Genomic DNA, 20,695 nt, shown 5'->3' with positions numbered 1-20,695 from the left:
TATCTACAGTATATTTTAAATAGTGAGCGGATAAGTTTGTTGACTGTTGGAGTGATATCCTTGTGATAACAAAATCCTGATCACAAGTTATGAGATTTCATGTCTTTCAGTGATTTGTACTGGAGTTAAGTTAAAAATTGACAAAATGAGTTTATTGAGTCAAAGTTATAAAAAAAATAAAATGCTCCAGTCTACATTTAAACCATTTGGGAAGACCAGGGAATAAGGCTACCACTGCAACAGGTTGTTGCTACAGGTAGGTTGGGCTGGCCAACAAAACTTTTGGACATGGTGGCCTATGCAGCAGTTTGAAGAAAACATAGTGAATGCTGTTCTGAGGTGCATCACAGGTCCTGGACAAGGCAGGTTGCATGAGCACCCTGTTTGTCAGGCGCAACGGCAAAGTATGCTGCCAAGGAACAGGAACAACATTCTGGACAAGGGCTGATGGGAAGAGTTGGCACTTGGAGGAGTGATACACTGCTTAGCAGGGTAGCAGCATATCTTCTCAGCAGAGAAAGCAGAGTGCAGTCTAGACAACTGTCTCTTAACTGTGAAGGGGACAGAAAGCTGAGGAAACAGCAAGCCCACTGCTCAGGGAGATCAGGGGATAAAGAGAATGAGAGAAAGAGAACTGGGCACCACCGAGTAAGTTAAACTCTATGCCTAGTGATGACAATGAGATAGTGAAGAAAGTGAGAGCTACAAGGCAAAGAGTGAATCTTTGAAGAAAATTAGTTCTCCAATGCCAGGTAGTGTAAAATGAGAGAAAGAAAGAGCTGGGTGCATCAAGTTAGTTAGAAGACCAAATGAGTGAGAAAGTGTGGTGAGCTGTAAGAGCTGCGTGTGAGAGAAGAAACAGGAAGTCCACTAAGCCTTCCATAGAAAAAGACCAATGAGAGAGAGAGGTTCCCAGAGGGGTTCTATGAGGTCCCTTCAAGACAGCCTAAACTGTATTTTCTCAAGCACTCCCACAGGCCTGTAAGGCAGCTCAACCAGTTGCTATTGAGAACTCCCTCTGGAGTTACTCCCATACAGGAACCTAGACAGACTGAAGGCCTCGTGGCTTTGCTTCTACACCTTCTAATTAGTCTATTGTCAACTCCTCTATCCCTCTTCCTCATGTAGAATCTTACTCCCCCTGGTTGTCAGTTATTCAACGAGGCTAAGGGTATTTAATTTGACCATCTTTTTCTCCATAATAGGTGGTTTTCTTTCAAAGCTACCACTCCCTCCCTTACAGGGACCAGGAGTAGTAGTTAGAGAAGAATGGCCTCTAAATCATGTGACATGGTGTGACCGATCAGATTCCCTATAAGATGGTAGCTGAGCATAAGGAATCTGTGACATAAACCCCTGGATCATCACTGGAGCATCAGTCAGCATCAGTCAGCCTTTAACCTTATCATCCCTACGAGTGGTAGCAATGGAAACTATTCTGCTTCAATATGAGACTCCAAACACCCTAATTCCCTCTGGTATTGCTGCCGAAACTGGCCCCTCTTCAAGGGTCTTGAACTTTCACTCACTCAGGAGTCTCCCCATAAAAACTGTTTTCTCACGGTCACCCTGACAGTGAGGGTCTAACATAAACCTGAACCGACCACTGTCATAGAGAGCCCTTATTTAAGGGAAGATGTGCACCTAACTGATGATGCCAATTGCATAATAACCTTATGCACTTCATATCCCTGAATCTGAAGTGTCGTGATGTCACCCCATCATGACTTCCCTTAATCCTGACAGTCATGCTGTGGCTGCTCTGTAATGCATGGATAGGTGAGTAATGTACAGTTAGATAGGGCAGCAAGTGGGATAGTTTTGTCACGCTGATACTTTGGAATGTTTTATTTTTATTCAGTGAGTCACATTTCATACTCGAAGCCTATCACAATTCATTGACCTGTATTCTTGTTCGCATTTTTAGAAATTTTGAGATTCAAGACATTTGCTAATTTTCAGCGATGATAAAAACTATTTGAGTAGATCTAATAGACCTGATTCTTTTATTCTTTTGTGCATCAGCATAGTATTTTATTCCTTATTTATAAATCTTATTGATTTCTAATTAACAATAATCTGTCATACAATTCATAAATATTCAGATCAAATATTGTACTTTGTATTATATGACAGATACACTATTAATGTCAATGTGGCATCCATAACCTCTGAGTCTAACCTTTCCCTTTTCTTTGCTTTTCCTCCTCTCAGCAGATACTTTGTTTAAGGAATCTTCCTCTTGACCTTTTAGAGTTTCTCTCATTTCTTCCACAGCTGTTTGGGACCTCTTCTGGCAAAGAAAATAAAAGCATTTTTAAGTATTTTCCTTCTTACCTTACCTAAACAAAACTAAAACCAAACACAGTTAAAGTGTCAATATAACTGTGAGCATAGATTAGTCTCTTGCAATATCCATTTATCATTCCCCTGATTCAAAGGAATGAGTCACGCATGTAATCTTGATCTATTTTACCCAATAAAACTAGATTAGGAATTTGAGATTTATTCTACCTAGATTTTCTTACCAATTTATGGTTTTATACACAGTAATGGTATTAATCTCAGACATCGTCTTGCAGTACAGATGGACACATTTTTAACAATCCATCGATTCAATTTAAGGTCATGAGGGAGCCAGAGCCTATCCCTGCAAGCAATGGGCACAAGGCAGGGTACACCCTGGCTGGGATGCCAGTCCTTCACAGGGCCCATACACACACAAACATGCACACACTCACACCAGAGAAGCCAAATAACCTACAGTTCCATGTAAATGTTTGGGCAAAATTGCCCTGGTCAAATTGCAGGTTTCACTGAATCTCTAAGTGAAAATAACACAGCCTCTGCAGGGTACAAACTTAAACATGCCATATTTCTGGATATTTTAATCCACAATAATTATTTGCTGAATTTAACGGATAGAAAAAATAAAACAGTGAAAGTGGCACGTGCAAAAGTCAGTCGTTACTTAGGAACACCTCCTTTGGCAGACAACTTCTAAATGTTTCTTGTAGCCAGCTAAGACTCTTTCTATTCTTGCTTTAGGAATTTTTAATGGGAATTAATAGGTAAAGAGAATCATCTATCACATAAGCTTTTCAGGTTAAGTTTTATTATTTCATACTAATGAAAGATTTATTCTTACTAATGTAGTCATGTTATTTTGCACCATTCTGCACAACTGGATCACATAGTTTAATCGGGACAAACAGAGGAAAATTACATAGTGCAAAATCCAGTCAGACCAAGTAGTTTTACTGTGATTGCGTGTGGGAATGTGTTGCTACAATTCCATTGGAATTAATGCAATGGAAACACACTATCATCAATACTAAAATAGTTCAAATCATATCTAAGTGTCAGAAATGTGATGATGACAATTTCTGGGACAGGATAATGAATGTACTGTACATGTTTGGAATTTCCTCCCTTTATACATTTTGTTATATCTCTGCAGCAGAACAAAGGAGGAGGCTGGTTCAGGTCTTAAATTGAAGCTAACCCCCTTGGCTTTGTGTGTGAATAGTCAAATTTCCATTTCTTAATGTATCCACTCAGCAGACAAACATATGAAAAAAACAGCAGGCGGAAATTGTTTTGGTCTTCAGAGGTCAGAATGTTCAATTCTAGGCCTGCCAGGTAGCTGAAAATGCTTTGTAGGCCCTGGCCTAGGTGTCTACTAGTTTGGATAAAACTTTGGGACAAATTGATCAATTTGAAAAAATTCTACAGAATGTTTTGTGAAGACTGGATCTGGAATGAAATTTCTCACATCCCAAAATAAATCCATAAAAAATATTAACAGCAATAACAATAAAAACCATTGCAATTGCTATTAAAACCTTTAGACACCGCTAGAGAGCCCTTTTCTGCCATTAAGCTTTGAAAAAAAAACTCAGAGTTGCCTCCTGGTGTGAAAAAAGAACCACTGATAAGAAACTGATTGATAACCCCTTCTGAGCCAATGATTGACAGCTAGAAGGCAGGTGGAATGCAGCCTTAGGCTTCTAGAGGAAGTCTCACCCCCTAAAGGCTCTGAATGGCTGAAAATACAATGAATGACAGCGTTTTTTACCAAGCAGATCACCTTATTCCTGGCGGTCCAGTTTCAAATATCTATTCCAAAGCCAATAATGTTCAGTTTCCTCCAGGTCTGGAGGTGGGTTAGTCTAGCTGTTTGTGGATATATATCGTGCTTCAGAATAAGGTAAAAACATGGGATATTTTTTTTTTGCTGGTTTTTGCTTTTGGGGTCATGTTTTGCTGGCTTATTGATTACCTTATCGATGGAATTTCGAAGCCTCTGTGTTTTTTGGTTCTGAAAACGTTTTTTTAAAGATCTGGTTGTCCTTTTTTGATTGATAACAGGTTTTGTGGTTTTGTTGGTAAAAACGATTAAATATGATGCATGACTCAAAAGTAAATGTTGACTTACGCCATGGTTGCTTGTGACTACGTGGCCCACAAGCACAGTTTGATTAAATTACTGTCATTTATCGGTTCTAAAAACGATTTGTGGTTTTGGTGATGTAAAACGATGAAGTGAGATGCTCCTTTTTTTTCCATTTTTTCTTAGACCGTGGTCGCTTGCAACTACGCTAATAATTCCCCCTATTCATGATGTGCCCTGGAATGGACTGGTTCTACCGATTATCTGCTGTTTTAGGTTCTGGCTCACAAATATTGGTATATTGTGCATGGGTTTAGAATGACTCTGCTTTTGTAGTCTCACCTGCACATGTCTGTACTTACAGGATGTCCAGCAGCTAAAACAGGGGTCACACCTCTACATGCTGTACAGCTCTAAAATAGTTGATACACAAATTCATTTAAACAACAATAAAATGAAAAATGATCAGGGCAACATCAGCAATTTACAATATAATTCCATTTGTACTCACTTCAAACAGTACCTTATCTGCCAAAGACTGTGCTTCTAATGATTCAGGCGTTTGCAGGACATATTCCGGTGGAGAAGTGCCACCAAAGTGGCCTGTAGTCACAGTTTGATCATCTTCCTTCCCATTGTTTATATCTTCTATGAGTTCATTTCCTGCATTGCTATCAGTAAGCGAACCGCGAACGACTACTTTGCTGTCAAAAGCTGTTCCTTCCTTGGTTTCAAAATCAAATGTATCCTATAAAATAAATAATAAAGCCAACAAAGATCTTATATTTAGTTAATTGATAAATAAAAAAAACAGTAATGCAAACATAGTGACATTTGCTCAATATCGTGGATAAAACTAAAAAATGAAAACAAAATTCAATGTGACAACTTATGCCTGACAGTCTGCAGTTATCAGAGTAACTGTTTTGCAAACAGTATCTTCAGCATTTTTCTTTTAAAGCATGTTAACCTACAAATAGCTGCTTCCTACGTTATGTCAAACTGATCTTTTCAGTCTTACTGGTATGATGGGAGCTGGGAGTAATTCCTCTGTCACAGTGTCCACACCTTCCTCAGTCAAGTCCATTTCACTCAGTGGTTTACTGGAAAGATCATATTTTAAAGAACTCTGCAAAGAAGAGCAGTGCAAATTTACTGTACATGCTCATGTTTGTTCTAAGAAGAGACTTAAATTTCAGAATTGGTTTACTGTATATGAAAAAGAAATTGCAACAAATAAAGGCAAATATACTGTATATTTCTACATTAAATTATTCTACCATGACCGTTGGTGAGTCTCATAAATTGAGTCTTTTAAATTGAGCAATATGATACAGAGCCTTTCAGGTCATGACATACAGTATGTTTTTTTTGCATCTGTCTTGTTACATACTGTAGATTAAAAGGGCAAAACAAATGCTAAGAGATTCCCAAGGAGAGAAATATTAGAGAAATACTGCTAAGGTCTTTTGATTTCACAAAGATGTCAGGTGACTTAAAATAATTTCCATTATTTACTATATTCCCCTAATGTATCTGAAAGATACTTTTATATCAACAGGTACATTCTGTATTTGCTTAGCAATCAAAATGGGTTGGCTTCAATGACTGGTGCACATTTAAAGCTCATCCAAATCAAATTGAACAAAGTAGGTCATGCTTTATTTCCAATCTAGAGTTTCTTTAAAAAAATATATTTTCTGTAAATGTGTTTACTCAGGAAAATCAAAGAAAAAAATACTTCAGATTCACAATGGATACTTTATATTAGTTCTGCAATATTTAAGAAGAAAGTAGGGGTGTTAAACCCAGTGTCCTGGACATGCAGTATTTCCCCCTGGCCTTTATCTATCATGACCTCCTTAACATCCCCATCTATGACTTGGCTTCATCACTCTGTGCTCGTTTCTACTGATAGCTGATGTGTGGTGAGCTTACTGGTACACTTTGGCTGCTGTCTCACCTCACATGGGTGCTGCATATTGGTGGTGGTGAAAGGGAGTCCCCACTGTTTGTAAAGCACTTTGAATGGAGTGTCCAGAAAAGCACTATACAGTATATGTGTAAGGATTTTATTTTTTTAAATTATATAATGCCCTTTAGTGAGATGTTCAAACAAGGTTTCTACAACTTGGTCAAGCACTTTGTGCTTGCACATTCTGGCATCACAATACTTCACTCTGAATGTCACTTGTGAAGGCATTTCTTATGTCTCTAGATCTGTTGTGTAGTGAGGCAATTAGTGCATAATGGCTGTTGTGTATCACCCGGATGGATGCCGCACCCCAGTGGTCGATTATGTGGTACAATTATTTGCTATACAAATTCTAGATGTTATCCATTTCCCAATAGTTTTGAACCTGATTACAAATTAATTTTTTCTTAGTAGGCAAGAAACTAAATGATACGGGTAAAATAAAATTAACACCCTGAGCATTTGAATAACCCATCTGAAGTACTATATCTCAACTTGAAGAGAACCCTATTTTCTGGAGCAGGGCAATGAATTCGTAATATGTTTTATTATTTCATGTGCACAAGCCTTACTGACCTTACTTATCTTGAGAAGAACCTACAATGAGAATCCATATGCATACTTACTGTGTAGTCTGTAACGTGGTTGTAGTTAATTCTTTTCTTGTCACCCTTGCTTTTCTTTGAGCTTGTAAGCTGTGGCAGTACCTCGTCTATGCCCTCCTGCACCAGCTTGTCAACAAGAGCCTTCAGCAGGGGCAGCTGGGAAACAGACAAGCCTTTTAGAGCTGCTGGTCTTCACTTTGACAGGCGCAGGGTTTATTTATGAATAAGATCATGGCAAAGTAAGGGGAGAGGATTAACTTTACCTTAATCCCGTAGGATTCAAATAGTGCTTCTAATTCCTGTGTAATGAGAGAGAGGAAATCCTACAATGTTAAAGTGCCACTACTCTTCTAATTAATTTCATTTTTTTTTTAAATGGAGCTGCTTCAAGGTTGAGGATGGAGAGGACAGAGCCAAGCATCCAATGCAAAAGTACACTACAGAACTAGCCTGTGAAATTCTCATTACACTTCCACATCGATAGCAATATTAATCTGCATATTGAATTTACCAATGTCATACATGGTGAATAAAATGGCAGAGAACATTACATAAAAGATATATTATTTATCCTGATTATAACTTTGTGAATGTCTTGCACTTCTAAGTGATGTGTCTTTTGGTGCTTAATATACAGCTAGTGTATCAATAACATAACAGATACATACTGTATGTTCAAAGGGGTAACATGTATTCAACAGAACTATTCAGGCATAGTACTGATGCTGCTAGTGTCCAGTAAGGAATGGATTATGATAAATGAATTGGTTATGAGACAGGATTTACTTACCTTCATTTCAAATAGTTTTCCTGCAGGACCAGGATCACCCTAGAATTAAAAAAATAATATCCAGAAACACCACAGTAATATTGTCTTTAATATAATCCCATGTCTAAGAATACAGTACATTCACACCCTTACATTTTGAACTAAAGACACCACCTCAATTTGTTGGCATTGTCTTGTTGGAGATTGGTATTTATTTTACTTTCTAAAAGTATTCATAAATATTTTTTATACCCAAATTACTTTTTGACACAAATGCCAAAATTACCAGAATACAGTTATACATTTAGCACTAAACCTTTCATCTCATATTATATGGGATCATGTTACCAACAAAAAAGACATTAATGCATACTGGACTTTCTTACAGTAAGTGACAAACAAGTAGTGCCACAGGAAATCCATACTTAATTCTGAAGAAATCACTAACCTTGTCTCCTTTGCTACCTTTGTCTCCTTTCTCTCCCTACAAAAAGGTAGAATTATTCATTATGAGAATACCAAATGGGGTGAATAGGAATTCATCAATACTTTTTTGAAAACAGAATTTGTTCTCACCTTCATGCCTGGAGGACCCTGTTATACAGTACACGCAAAACATAAAAATAAGAATAGATACACTACAGGTATTGAATGTTATTAAATGCAATACTGTTTCTGAATTCTGATATTTCCAAATTTCCCAGTTTTCAAACCTAGCTTAAAAAGCAAATGAAACCATTCTTTGAGAACTAGAAGAGTACACATTTAACCTAATTGTAAATAAGTGAGTGAAATTTTAAAATTTTCATTTCTGTTCTACGTGATACCCACAAATATTCAGCCATTGTCAAAACCGGTTTTGAGACTAGATTAAACAAAATCTTATTTGTATGAGTTTTCAATTGCATAAAGACAAGAGCCTCATATAAACAAACATACAGTAAATACTGATGTATTAATTTGCATCTGTTCATAGTTGAATAGATGTTTTGATGTCATATGATTATAGGATTCATCTCAAACTCTTTTGTGTCTTCCAAACTTCAGTTCGTTTTTTTGTTTCAAGCACATCAAAGGTGTTTTGACACTTTCCCACAAAACTGTAGATTTTGTATCCGTCTTCAGGCTGACGCCTGGGATAATTAACACTAACAAGACTGAGTCCATGAGGAATGAGGGCAGGTGAAGACTGTGTGAAAGCAGAATCATGTATTGAGTTTGTAGAAACCTGGTTTAACCCGCTTGGCTGAGGCCAGCCTTGTGGTCATAGGACAGGGAGGCTAGGACCCATATGCCTGGTGAAAAGGCAATGAGGGGATAGCTGCATAGGTGGATATGGAGTGGAGGAGGGATAAAAAACAAGCAAAGAAGAGGAGCGCGTGACATGTGGTATATACTGTATGGGAATGTGAGAAATTATGTATGGATTAATTATGGGTTGTGGCAGCTGATCTTAGTCCGCCTGCCCTCATGCCTCCCGAACTTTCGTCAGAGCTCCATTACAGAAATGAGTTGCATTACATACAGTGAACAGTAAGCTTAAAATAAAAAAAAACACAAAAGCAATTAATAACATCCAAAGAAGCTTTTGTGCATTTTAAATGAGCAGTTGGACTTTGAAGCAAAATTTTCATTTAACATTGCTCCGCACAAGCAATGTGACAGAGAGGCAGCCAGATCTAGTGTGTTAAGGATTCTAAAGAAAAAAGGGGAAAATATATATATAATATGCGTTATTAACAATTAACATTTATATAAGGGGGTACCATAGGATATAATTTTCCATAAATCCCAAAATGGAACAACAGATCATGACTTACAGCAACTCCAGGAGGACCCATAGGTAGAGGAAACAATGGCTGTCTTGCATTTTCAATTGAGGCACCCTAAAAAATCAACAACAAATGGTCATTTCTGAGGTACCCGAGAAAATCTTTGCTGACACCTCACTTTTTTTTAGAGCTGAGAAAGGAGCAAAGACACAACCAATGGAGCATGATAGTGAAATTAATGAACAGAGACAAAAAAGGAAGCATTCTTAGAATGTGTTCCAGATATAACTGTTACAGCACTGTATATACGATGTTAACACACATGACAAAGTCGCTATGACAGAAAGTGGCCACCCTACCTCCTCTGGTGTGAGGTCTGTAGGGATGTTCAGCAACACAGGAGGACCGGGCAAACCTGGAGCCCCGGGCTCTCCTTTTGCCCCATCTTTCCCCTTCAGGAAAATAAGAGCATTCATTCTCTTATGCAGCAATACCATATGCTATGTCATATTATATCATATTATATTATGGGAAGTCTTTTCATCGCAAGGTTCACATCCGGTTAGATACAAATAGGAACACACTTTCACTAGGGCCAGTTTTCCCAGAAGCCAATCAACCTACCAGAATGTCTTTGGACTGTGGAAGGAAACTGAAGCACCCAGATTAAACCCACACAAGCTTCAAGCAGATACTGTAGCACCCCAGGAGTTAAAATCCAAGCCCCCCCATTACCTGTATGTCCGGTGAAGCAGCAATGCTAACCACTGCACCATCGCGCCACGCTGTACTATACGGTATTTATCACTATCTTGAAAATATGTTACATTCAAGGATAAAGAAAACTTTAACGGGACTATATTTCCTATGGTGAAACACTGGCACCACTGAGAGGGACACGGTCACTTGTTATCCTCCCTTCCCTGCTTGTGGTGGAAGGTGCCTCCTGCACACATCTGCACCATCTCTCTCCTGGTCCTGTAAAACAACGTGCTCCTTCTGCTGAATTGGGGTACCCAATTGCTCCCCATTACTTCTGTCCTGTGTTTTTCTCTTATTTTTACTATGTACTATATATTATCTATTATCTATGTTGTTTTTTATTCCATTTATTTTAATTTTAGTCCGTTTCTTGCCCCGTGAGAACTCCTGGATTTTTTTGTTTCGCTGGGTAACTTGCTACACTCTCTTTTATTTCTTTAATAACTTGCCACTTTGCTGTTTTATAGTGTACACCCCAAACCCTGCCTAGACACTTAGCTTTTCTAATAACAGTTAAGAAATAGGCACGATATGGACTATTGTTTATAAGGATAAAAACAGCTGGACACTGCTAATGTGTAGTGTAGAATATGGCATTATTCTGTTTTTCTTTATTACAGTAGTACTTCTGAAGTTTTCTTGTCTGGTTATTTGTATGGTGTCATCATCTAACTGATCAAAACAGTTTAAATTTTAAATTTGCATACTTTCTTACACTTCTTCTTTTCATAACAGAACATAGTATAACACACAACAAAACTTACAGCACTGCCTGGATCACCCCTTTCACCCTGTGAAAGAACAGATAAGAGATTTGTTTTGCATTAGTGTAAGACAGGCGACAGAGCTTCCTTCCTTCAGCTCTACAGCACCTCAGCTCATCAGTGATTTTCAACCATGAAAGATTACAGCAAGAGGGGTTTAACTTAATTTTAGTCCATAAAGGTATAGTATATATAAATGGACACATACAGTTACACATGTTATGAGTTATTAAACAATAAAGATTAAGTGTCTCTCAAAGTAGAAGAACAAAGAACAAAGAACAATTGTATAGAGCTCTCAAAGGGAAAAATCCTCAACAAATCATTCCTTACATCAGATACTATACTGTATGTCTCAGACCTTGCCTGTCTTATTTGATATTTTTAACTACACAAATGATTTTAATTCCTTCTATTTAGCCACGGTAAATTGAATGGTAATTCAATCATAAATGTTAATTAGCCCATTTCTTGGGAGACTAACAGTGAGTAGACTACTTACAAATATGCTGTAACTAGTCTACTAACAAAGTCCAGTTGATTAGCATAGAAATAAAGGTGCAATACCTTCACTGCATTACAATTACAAACTGGATGTAACCCTGATCAGAGAACAAAGCTGAGGATGTAATATTGAATTACCTCTTCATAATGCACATACTTTAGATCTGACAATGGAAATGTAATATGAAACCTCTGATAAATGTATTCATAGTATTATATATAGACTAAAAATATAATATTATTAACAGATAAAATGCCAAATGTACATTATCTGTTAAGGTTTATTATTGAACCTTATTTTAAAGTGTTACCAGCTAAACTGACATTTAGGGATGTACGGTATTGTTATTCCAGTACCTTTCCTCCCTTTTCTCCTGGAAGTCCAGGTTCTCCCTGAAGAAAATGACAGACTATTGAGCAATTGTTGCACAGTTCTTAATACAAAAAACATTTAATGAAAAGGTTGGAATAGTAACATTTGTATTATAAGCTATTATAATAATGCATGTTTTACTGTTACTCTTCTTGCTACAATCTGCAAGTAGCCTGACATTAAGAAAGTAAACAGCGATTTCAATATTTTATTAACACAGTAACACCAACTATGGTGCCTGCCATCACTGCATTGTTCCAAAGAGAAATTTAAAAAACATGTCGGAAACGGGTCGCAATCAGAAATTTCTCTCACGTCCTTTCCAGTGGCTCCTCGCTTTCCGTCAACACCAGGTTTCCCCTACAAATGTTCAACAGGGCCATGTGTTAGCAGAGCCCCTAATCCACACAGGATATTCTTGCTTAGAGCTGACAAAGGATAAACAGTACAGTACTTACAGGGGTCCCAGGAAGGCCTGGCATTCCAGTTATGCCCATGCGACCGGGCTCTCCTTTCTACAACAGAACGTATTATTATTCCCCCGGCCGTTACCCTCTTGAACAAATACTCCCCATGGCTTTCAAAAGCAGGTTTCATTTGGTATTTTTTGTACTTTTATTTTTTGTGCCATTTATATGTCTTTTTGTACTTTTTCCATGTATTGGGGTATTTGTATGTATGTTCAGAGTACGAAAGCGTTTACTGTGCTGTGCCTTGTTGCGCCTAGAGCAGCAGAAAAGGTTTTAGTGTAAATAAAAACATTCAAGCTTGCCTAACTAATTAGGGCTGTATAAAACTATATATACTTCAAAACAAGACTGGCAAGACTGCCACACAAATGTAAATAGAATAATATTAATATTATTAATATTAATAGTATTAATAAATAATGGCTATAGTGTACAAAGTGCTTATTGTAACCATAATATATACAGTAACAATACTAATGTTAATGGCCAGCAGTGATTCCTAACATGGAACTTTATGGAGCTTCTAACGATGTGTGCAAGCCTATAGTGAGGTATCATACTTATAGCTGTCTTTGTTTGTGCCCTCAAGTAATATAACTTGCATTCTGAGTTTTTGTTTGTAAATCACACGTTTTGATGGTCCTATTTTGTTTCTTAGTTATTTTTAAAAAAGATCTGTTTGATCTGGTTAACGAAATATGAGAAATATGCCAAATTCAATGCACAGTTATTTGCAAAAAAAAGATATATTAAACATATAACCATTCATGATTGCGTGAAAAACTCCTTTTGGAGGAAAGCTGCAGACTGGAATACTTACAGCACTGCCAGGATCTCCCTTCCTTCCTGGTTCACCCTGAATAAAGGAGGTGAAATTGAAGTCATTATGTATGAGAATAATATGAAACTCAAAGGAAAAAATGATACATATAATTGAAAATAACTTTTGTTAAAAAAACATTTGACTTTTGAACGAACTTTCATGTAGAACCTCTTTGAAATAATGCAGTTTTCTGGGATGATCTAGGCACATGCAGAGAGTGTACAGTGAGCCCTTTAAAACGCTGCCTTGAAACATTTTTAAAAGACAATCTGCAAATACCAGAGCCAGCTCACAAGGTGACACCTCACCCCTTTCTGTAAATTGCTTTTGTAGGGTTCACCAAGGCACAAGTCACCCAATTCCATTTTTCTCTAGTGAGGTTGATAATGTCGTCCTTACTGCCATCAATGATCAGTGTGGCACAGACAAAACTGACAGGAATTGTATTTACCTAAAAATATGATTATAGTTTGATGCAATGGGTTGAGGATGAGGATCAAAATACTTCATTCGTATCTCCACAAGTGTGGTTAACAACGGCATCTCTTACCACTGGAAATAAACTAACCTTGGGCCCTGGAGGTCCTGGTTCACCATCCTTGCCATCAACCCCATCCCTGCCTTGAACTGCTGGCCCTCCCTGCAAAACAGCATGTCTCATGCAAAAAACAGTCCATATTTGTCTTCACAGTTTGAGCACACCAGTCTGTAACATGTTCAGTGAGAATATGTGCCTAAGGTCCCTGGAAATGTACCCTATCACCTGTACAGGAATTAAGAATATCTTTCATGGCTCTGATACTTTTATCCCATGTGCTTTTCCTTTGAGATGCTTTCTCTCTTCCTCAATCAGACAGAACAGGTTCCATGCCTCTAAAGTGGTCCAAATTTAGCTTTCACAGATTTCAGTTGAATGAAAGTCCAGAGAGCAGGAAAGCTGCCCTCCTGTTCAAAAGCACAAACATATCAAAATGTTTCCAAAATATGGAATAGTGATATTTTTAGCTGCTACAATTTCTTAGTTACATGATTCCATATTAACATTCCTTCTATCAAGTGGTTTAAATCAGTAGAACAACTTTTGTTTTACAACAATAACAGCAAGGACAGTGTTCTCATGACATTCTTAGAAAAGGTTAAACATTATAGCTTTTTATGAAGTAAATGTAGAAAAAGCATGTCAAAACTTTTCCAAAACATGCACTGTAAGTTACTGAGTTAAAAAAATGTAATGCATAAAAATGTTTATGAAGAAGGTGAAATACTGCCGTGTACTTTGTTTTTTTATGTACATAAGATATACAGTATATTACATTGTACTTCGGTTGTTTTTATTTTCAGCTCCCAACATTTTCCTTTAGCTGTAAAAGTCTATATTAATATTCAATTTTAAGCAGATTTAAACATGCGAGTTGAACAGTAGAAGAAACGGATTAAATGAAGCAAATGTTTCACATCATCATCTAACACAAGTGTTACCTATTGATCATCTTTGGCCAGTGAATTACATAAAGCAACGCTCCACGTTAATGCATGTACCGCATATTCAGAGTGGCTACTTATACTAATACTTATACTTATACTTTACTTATACTTATCCAGTTCCTATTTTTTACACAAGACATGCCTGGAATATTATTATTATATGACTGGCTTTCCTCTGAAGAAAAAGAAGTGTGATTTTTTTTAATTGAGATTTATTATTTATTTTGAGGATTTTTTTTTATTACTCTAAATGGAGGTTCCGTAGAATGTTAATGCTAAAAGTTAATAAAGCACCCACAGATAAACTATAATAACTATAACAGTCTGTGCATGTGAATGTACCCTGAATTTAATGCTCACATAACCTCATTTCATCACTACTGAATATCTTTGGATTTTTGGAAATTCATTAGGTCTTCAATTTATTGTACAGTATATTGATGATGAATATATTATCTATGAAACTTTGGTTCATATAATCTGATATATTTAAATTAATACCATCAGTGTTCATTATGTTTAACAATTCAAGCCTCTAACAAATAAGAAGAGCAATAAATATTGTTCAATCAAAATGCTAGTGAATAGAAATGGAAATACAACATTCAGCATCAGGAACTAAACATAGTTCTATAGTATATAATATAATATACAGTATAATAACAAAAATACATACCAGTCCATTTCCTGGAGGCCCAGGACGCCCTTCTGGCCCCTAATGGAAAATAATTAATGTAGTGTCATTTTTGTGAGCTATGACTGGTGTACTGGGCAGGACAATTGCCCATGAGAGTGTATTTAGGCTATAAACTTACCCTTGGTCCGGGTAGTCCTGGGTCACCTGGCAATCCTGGCTCACCGCTGTCACCCTGGTGCACAGAGGCATGAATATAAGCACGTTCACCTCTTCAGTCACATTCATGAAGCCTCAGAAATTTTACAATTGACCTGATTTTATGATGACGTCTAACCGACACCTTTCTGCTTGGCACAAATTTACGTGGAATTTGGAAAAGCAAAATCATTCAATTCAAAACATGCATACTTCTATTGGTTTTACTCAGTTATTACAAGATGTTCTTTACCTTTTCACCTCTGGTGATGATGCTGTTCTCAGACAGCATAAACTGGAATACAAATGATAAAGACAAAGGAAGATTGTGAGAAAATAGTCTGAGAAAATAAGCTGTGTTTTGCCTTTTAATTTATCAGCTTTATTCTGCAACAAAAATGAATATTAATATGTGCACCTATATGTTTCCTACAAATAGTATTTTTGGTTGGAAAATATATACTTTGAAATCACATTTGAAAGGACACGTATAATTAAGACATGCCTTGGAATTATGCTTACACAGGACAATGATGTTAGCAATAGGAAATAACTGCAAAGTTTTTTGGATTTCTGTAATGTTTTTTAAGTGTTTTTGGAATAGGATTATTTATACAGCCATGTATTTTTATGACTGTATAAATCATATTTGAAAATTATTAGATCTTTTCAACATGAAAGTAAATACACTGCAAAAGAAGAAAAGAAAAGTGAAAAATATAAGTATTCACTTACAGAAGAAGGCCCAGGTGGTCCAGGCTTTCCCTTTGAGAATTGCGGGGAAAAGCATATTGTACAGAAATATTATATTTCTGCAACATACAGTAATACTACAAACTAGTACTGAAAAATAAAGGAGATCTATATATTATTTTAACCATTAAGCAATTATTCTAGCAATTGCAATTAAGACAGTCAAGTCAGAAAAAAATACTGTTTTTAAAGTAGTTTATATTTTAAGTGAAAATGCAAGATATTTGCAATCAGTAAAATCAATAACTGACTATTGCTTCTCTTTTTTAACTTAAATGTTTAAGGAAAGGAACTTGTAGTAATAGGTGAAGCATCAACAATTAAAACAAATGGACATACAGTGTCTCCTTTCTCTCCTTTAGGTCCCTGTACGCCCTGCAACACAAACAGAAACAAAGTCTGATACTGCTGGAAGCAGACAAAGTTCCAGAAACAGAGATGGCAAGACCCATTGTCAGTAGCTTTATTTACACTGATCATCTGACCAATAGTATTGCTACACTGTTGCACAGGAAAATAAAGCAGTTAAAGGAAGAAGAAATCTAACAGTATGTTGCAGCCTTAAAAAGTTTAATCATTCAATTGAAAACACCTTACAAAACAGCAGAGAGAACTGCAATAAATGCTGGAATCAGGATGGTGTTTTCATAACTACAGATCAGCAGCTTAACATACTGTAGATCAGTGAATCATTTCTCTAGTTCAATAAGGTCAACCAATCAAACAGTAATATCATAGAGGTGAGTGCGGCAGAGTTAGTGATCAATGTTATGACAGAGTGATATACAGTACTGTACAGTAAGACGTCATGTTCCAGAATAACTGGAAGCTTTGTAAGCCATTCTGGAAACAATATCATACAGTTAAAGATACTGTATGGAGTAAGGACATTTTACAAAGATTATACCTAAATGAATTTTTGTAAAACAAGATTTATTGTGCTAATGGAAATCTGAATGAACTTAATTTCATATAATTAATAATTTATAATAATTTGTATTGCAGTAATATGGATTTGTATCCTGTACTTATACAGTGCTTGCTAAATTATTCAAACCCCAACGTTCAACCTAAAGTCTTATAAGGGTAAGAAAAGGTGCAGTAAACATCAGCACAAACTAAAGAAAAAAAACTTTAATATTGCATACGTAAACAGACCTACAGTATGAATTCAATATCTGGTGGAAACACCTTTTTTCCAAAGCGCCAGGGGTTATTTCCACCTGGAATGGATGTGCCCTTAAAAATCTTGCATTATCTTGGAAAGTACAGATACAGGCCTTCTTGAGGTCTGGAATTCAAGGTATAACCAGATGACTTCTTGCACAAGTCTCTATAGACTTGGTGCAATTTGGGCTCATTCTTCCCGGCAGGTCGCTTTGGGATTGCTTTTGTCAAGTCTTTCCTGAGATTCTCAGCAGGATTCAACTCAGGATTTTGAGAGGAACTGAAATGACTGACAGACATTTTCTCAGGTGCTAAATGGCATTTGTAAAACAAGATTTATTGTGAGGAAGGAATTTGAATTTCCTTGATTTCAAACTAATTTATAAGTCAGTAACATGCGTTTTTTGTGGTGACATCAATAACTAGGTGCCCCCTTGCCCAGCTGCTCTGTTCAAAGGGACAGAAATATCTAGGCAGTGTCCACTTAATTTTAATTTGTAATATTGGATGAGATGGATGAGACGTAAAACTGAGGTCCTGACTCTCTGTTGTCATTAAAAATCCCAGGGCGTTTCTCGAAAAGAGTAGGGGTGAAACCCTGGCATCCTGGCCAAATTTCCCATTGGCCCTTACCAATCATGGCCTTCTAATAATCCCCATCTATGAATTGGCTGCATTACTCTGCTCTCCTCCCCACTGATAGCTGATGTGTGGTGAGCGTTCTGGTGCACTTTGGCTGCTGTCGCATCATCCAGGTGGATGCTGTACATTGGTGGTGGTGCAGTGGAGTCCCCATTACCTGTAAAGCGCTTTGAGTGGAGTGTCCAGAAAAGTGCTATAAGTGTAAGCAATTATTATTAGTAGTAATTCCCACTTCTTAATGAGCATCTTAGTCTTCACGGTTGAATTTTTGCTTTAAACTACCTGACTGAATAAATTTAACTGATCTTCAAAACACTGAAGGATTGTTTAAAAGGTTAGAAAATGAATAAGTTGTGGCTTTAAGCTGTGCTTACTGGTGCTCCTGCAATCCCAGGTTCTCCTTTTTCCCCAGGATCTCCAGGTCGTCCCAGAAGGCCAAGCGGGCCCTGGAAGAAAAATAACATTTGAAAAAGCCAGTGAAAATACAATAAATAAATGTAATTTCTGTAAATAAGCTGCACCAAAGAAACATTTCCATTTCAGATCATAAGCCATTGTAGTAGTTTTCTGGGGCTTTCAAGTGGTTTTCTGTGGAACACTGAACTACAAACATTCAAGCAAGCAAGGATCCCAATGGCTTCCTCATTTTTAAATTCCTTGTCTTTTTCTGCTCTTGAACTCAGTGAATGTCCTTAATTTGCTAGAGCACTGAACAATGGTTTCTGTTTCAACAAGCCAAACACACTTTCTTCCCCTGCATTCAATTTACTTCCCTTTGCTATACTGTATGCAAGAAAAATGTATGTGCTGATAAAACAGTTTTTGGTTTATTTCTCATCATGAATAACATCTAAATATGACATTATCAAAGAAGTCATCAACAAAGTAAACTGTCACATGTGAAATCTAGTTCTGGCACATTCAGTAACAAATGTTTATTATCTTAAATAGAAGACCCCACCCATCTGCTGTAATGAACGCATTTCTGATGAAAGGAAGGCAAGGGAGATAGCAGTGAGAAAGTCCTGATGAAGCAATGAAAAACAGAAACCTACCCTTACTCCTCTCTCCCCTGGCTCCCCTGCAGGCCCTGGATCACCCTTGAGAACAAATACAAGTACAGGTGGAAGAATGCAGTACACAAGATAGTAGAATATCTGCTATAAAATTCCAAAATAGACTATTCAAATAAGGAGATCTATTCAAATAATGTATGTTAAGGGTAGCTTATATGAAAGAAGGATTCTTCTTGAATTCACTGAGCTCAAAGTGATATGTTTTTCAATTGTCATGGAAAATTGTAATTTTTGGGAAAATTATCAATAACGCCTACGTCAATTGGGACATCAGATGATACCCATTTAGTGAGGATTGTAAGTACAAGCTTGATTATGACCTTCAGCAAAAACGATTTTTTAAAAGAAGAATTTTAAAACTTCAAGTGATTCCCTCTGATGAATGACCTACTGAATATTTCTGGTTCATCAGTTCATTCAGCTAATTCTGTTTGTGGCCAAACAGAACTTAATTTATTTACTTACCCTGGGTCCTGGGTCTGCCTTTGGTCCTGGTTCACCCTGAAAAGAGGTGCATTACCATCCTCCATTTACATAATACAGTACAGAGAGCAACTAATCACCAAAACACTACACAGATTACCACAGTCACCCGGTGTGACAGGAGGCAACATTTCCACAACTTCAAAACAGCAAAAATTCTCTGTTAAGATAAATGTATTTTTATTGTAAATATTGTAAATTATTTAGGCTTTAAAAAGTGTAAATGCTGAACAATAATGTTTTGAAAGCTTTAAAAATTCGTTGGTATTTTTTCACGTTTGAGCACAAGGCCACAAATGAAAAATCAATCTGCCTACGAAGACAGGTAAAAGTGCCACTACAGAAATTGCTACTCAGGATTTACTTACATCTTTACCTCTTAGTCCTGGTAGTCCAGCCTGTCCCGGCTGGCCTGGTTCTCCTTTATCTCCTTTCCCACCATCCTGGCCCTAAGTAGAAACAAATGAAAATTCAGATTCATAAAATAAAATAAATTAATACAAATGTAGAAATTGCACTGTTCTGAAACTGATTTGTTGTTCACAATAAAAGACAAATTATGCGACAGAAAAGTTAGCAATTTTGTGTTTGACATCACTTTTGAACACAATAGTATCACTATGCTTAACAATAGGAATACTACTGAGTGGCAAAGGGCACTGTTGGGATTGCACCCGATGCTTTGCATTTAGATGTGACCAACAAAACTAATTGCAGATGTTTCCATTATCACTTACAATGGGGACCTGAGGTGAGTCTGACTATCTTTGTGGTATGACTCATGAACATCTTCTCCCATGTCAGTCATTGAACTCTCTAAATCTTTCAAAGTCACCATAACCCCCAAAGTCACAAATCTCTTCTTGAGTTTCTGTTTTCTCTTTGCCTGTCTGCTCAGTAATTCTAAACTGATTAATCACATTAGACCTCTAAATTAATGCTCTCAACGTAAACACTTTAAATTTTGGTCCTACCTTTGGTCCAGGCTTTCCAGATAAACCAACATTTCCCTGTAGAGAAGGGAAGAAAACAAAATATTTCCATACT

General features: G+C 36.8%; 1 protein-coding gene across 1 annotated transcript in view; it reads right to left on the bottom strand.

Moving 5' to 3' along the window:
- The window catches only part of col7a1l (collagen type VII alpha 1-like), a 154,376-nt gene that overhangs the window by 66,654 nt on the left and 67,027 nt on the right, over positions 1-20,695 (bottom strand). The window contains exons 48-72 of the mRNA XM_069192546.1: positions 20,623-20,658; positions 20,017-20,097; positions 19,631-19,666; positions 19,145-19,189; positions 18,464-18,535; positions 16,620-16,655; positions 16,263-16,292; positions 15,781-15,822; positions 15,511-15,564; positions 15,372-15,410; positions 13,779-13,850; positions 13,208-13,243; positions 12,376-12,432; positions 12,233-12,277; positions 11,902-11,937; positions 11,041-11,067; positions 9,874-9,966; positions 9,563-9,628; positions 8,191-8,226; positions 7,764-7,802; positions 7,237-7,272; positions 6,995-7,129; positions 5,415-5,522; positions 4,905-5,141; positions 2,183-2,293 (exon numbers count right to left, since the gene is read on the bottom strand). Of these exons, the coding sequence (XP_069048647.1) occupies positions 2,183-2,293; positions 4,905-5,141; positions 5,415-5,522; positions 6,995-7,129; positions 7,237-7,272; positions 7,764-7,802; positions 8,191-8,226; positions 9,563-9,628; positions 9,874-9,966; positions 11,041-11,067; positions 11,902-11,937; positions 12,233-12,277; positions 12,376-12,432; positions 13,208-13,243; positions 13,779-13,850; positions 15,372-15,410; positions 15,511-15,564; positions 15,781-15,822; positions 16,263-16,292; positions 16,620-16,655; positions 18,464-18,535; positions 19,145-19,189; positions 19,631-19,666; positions 20,017-20,097; positions 20,623-20,658 (1,605 nt within the window). The remainder of the gene's footprint in view (positions 1-2,182; positions 2,294-4,904; positions 5,142-5,414; positions 5,523-6,994; positions 7,130-7,236; positions 7,273-7,763; positions 7,803-8,190; positions 8,227-9,562; positions 9,629-9,873; positions 9,967-11,040; positions 11,068-11,901; positions 11,938-12,232; positions 12,278-12,375; positions 12,433-13,207; positions 13,244-13,778; positions 13,851-15,371; positions 15,411-15,510; positions 15,565-15,780; positions 15,823-16,262; positions 16,293-16,619; positions 16,656-18,463; positions 18,536-19,144; positions 19,190-19,630; positions 19,667-20,016; positions 20,098-20,622; positions 20,659-20,695) is intronic.

The sequence above is a fragment of the Lepisosteus oculatus genome, chromosome 7 (genome assembly GCF_040954835.1).
Source record: "Lepisosteus oculatus isolate fLepOcu1 chromosome 7, fLepOcu1.hap2, whole genome shotgun sequence".
Classification (NCBI taxonomy): domain Eukaryota; kingdom Metazoa; phylum Chordata; class Actinopteri; order Semionotiformes; family Lepisosteidae; genus Lepisosteus; species Lepisosteus oculatus.
The sequence above is the reverse complement of the archived record's forward strand: the minus strand, read 5'-3'. Positions and strand labels throughout refer to the sequence as shown.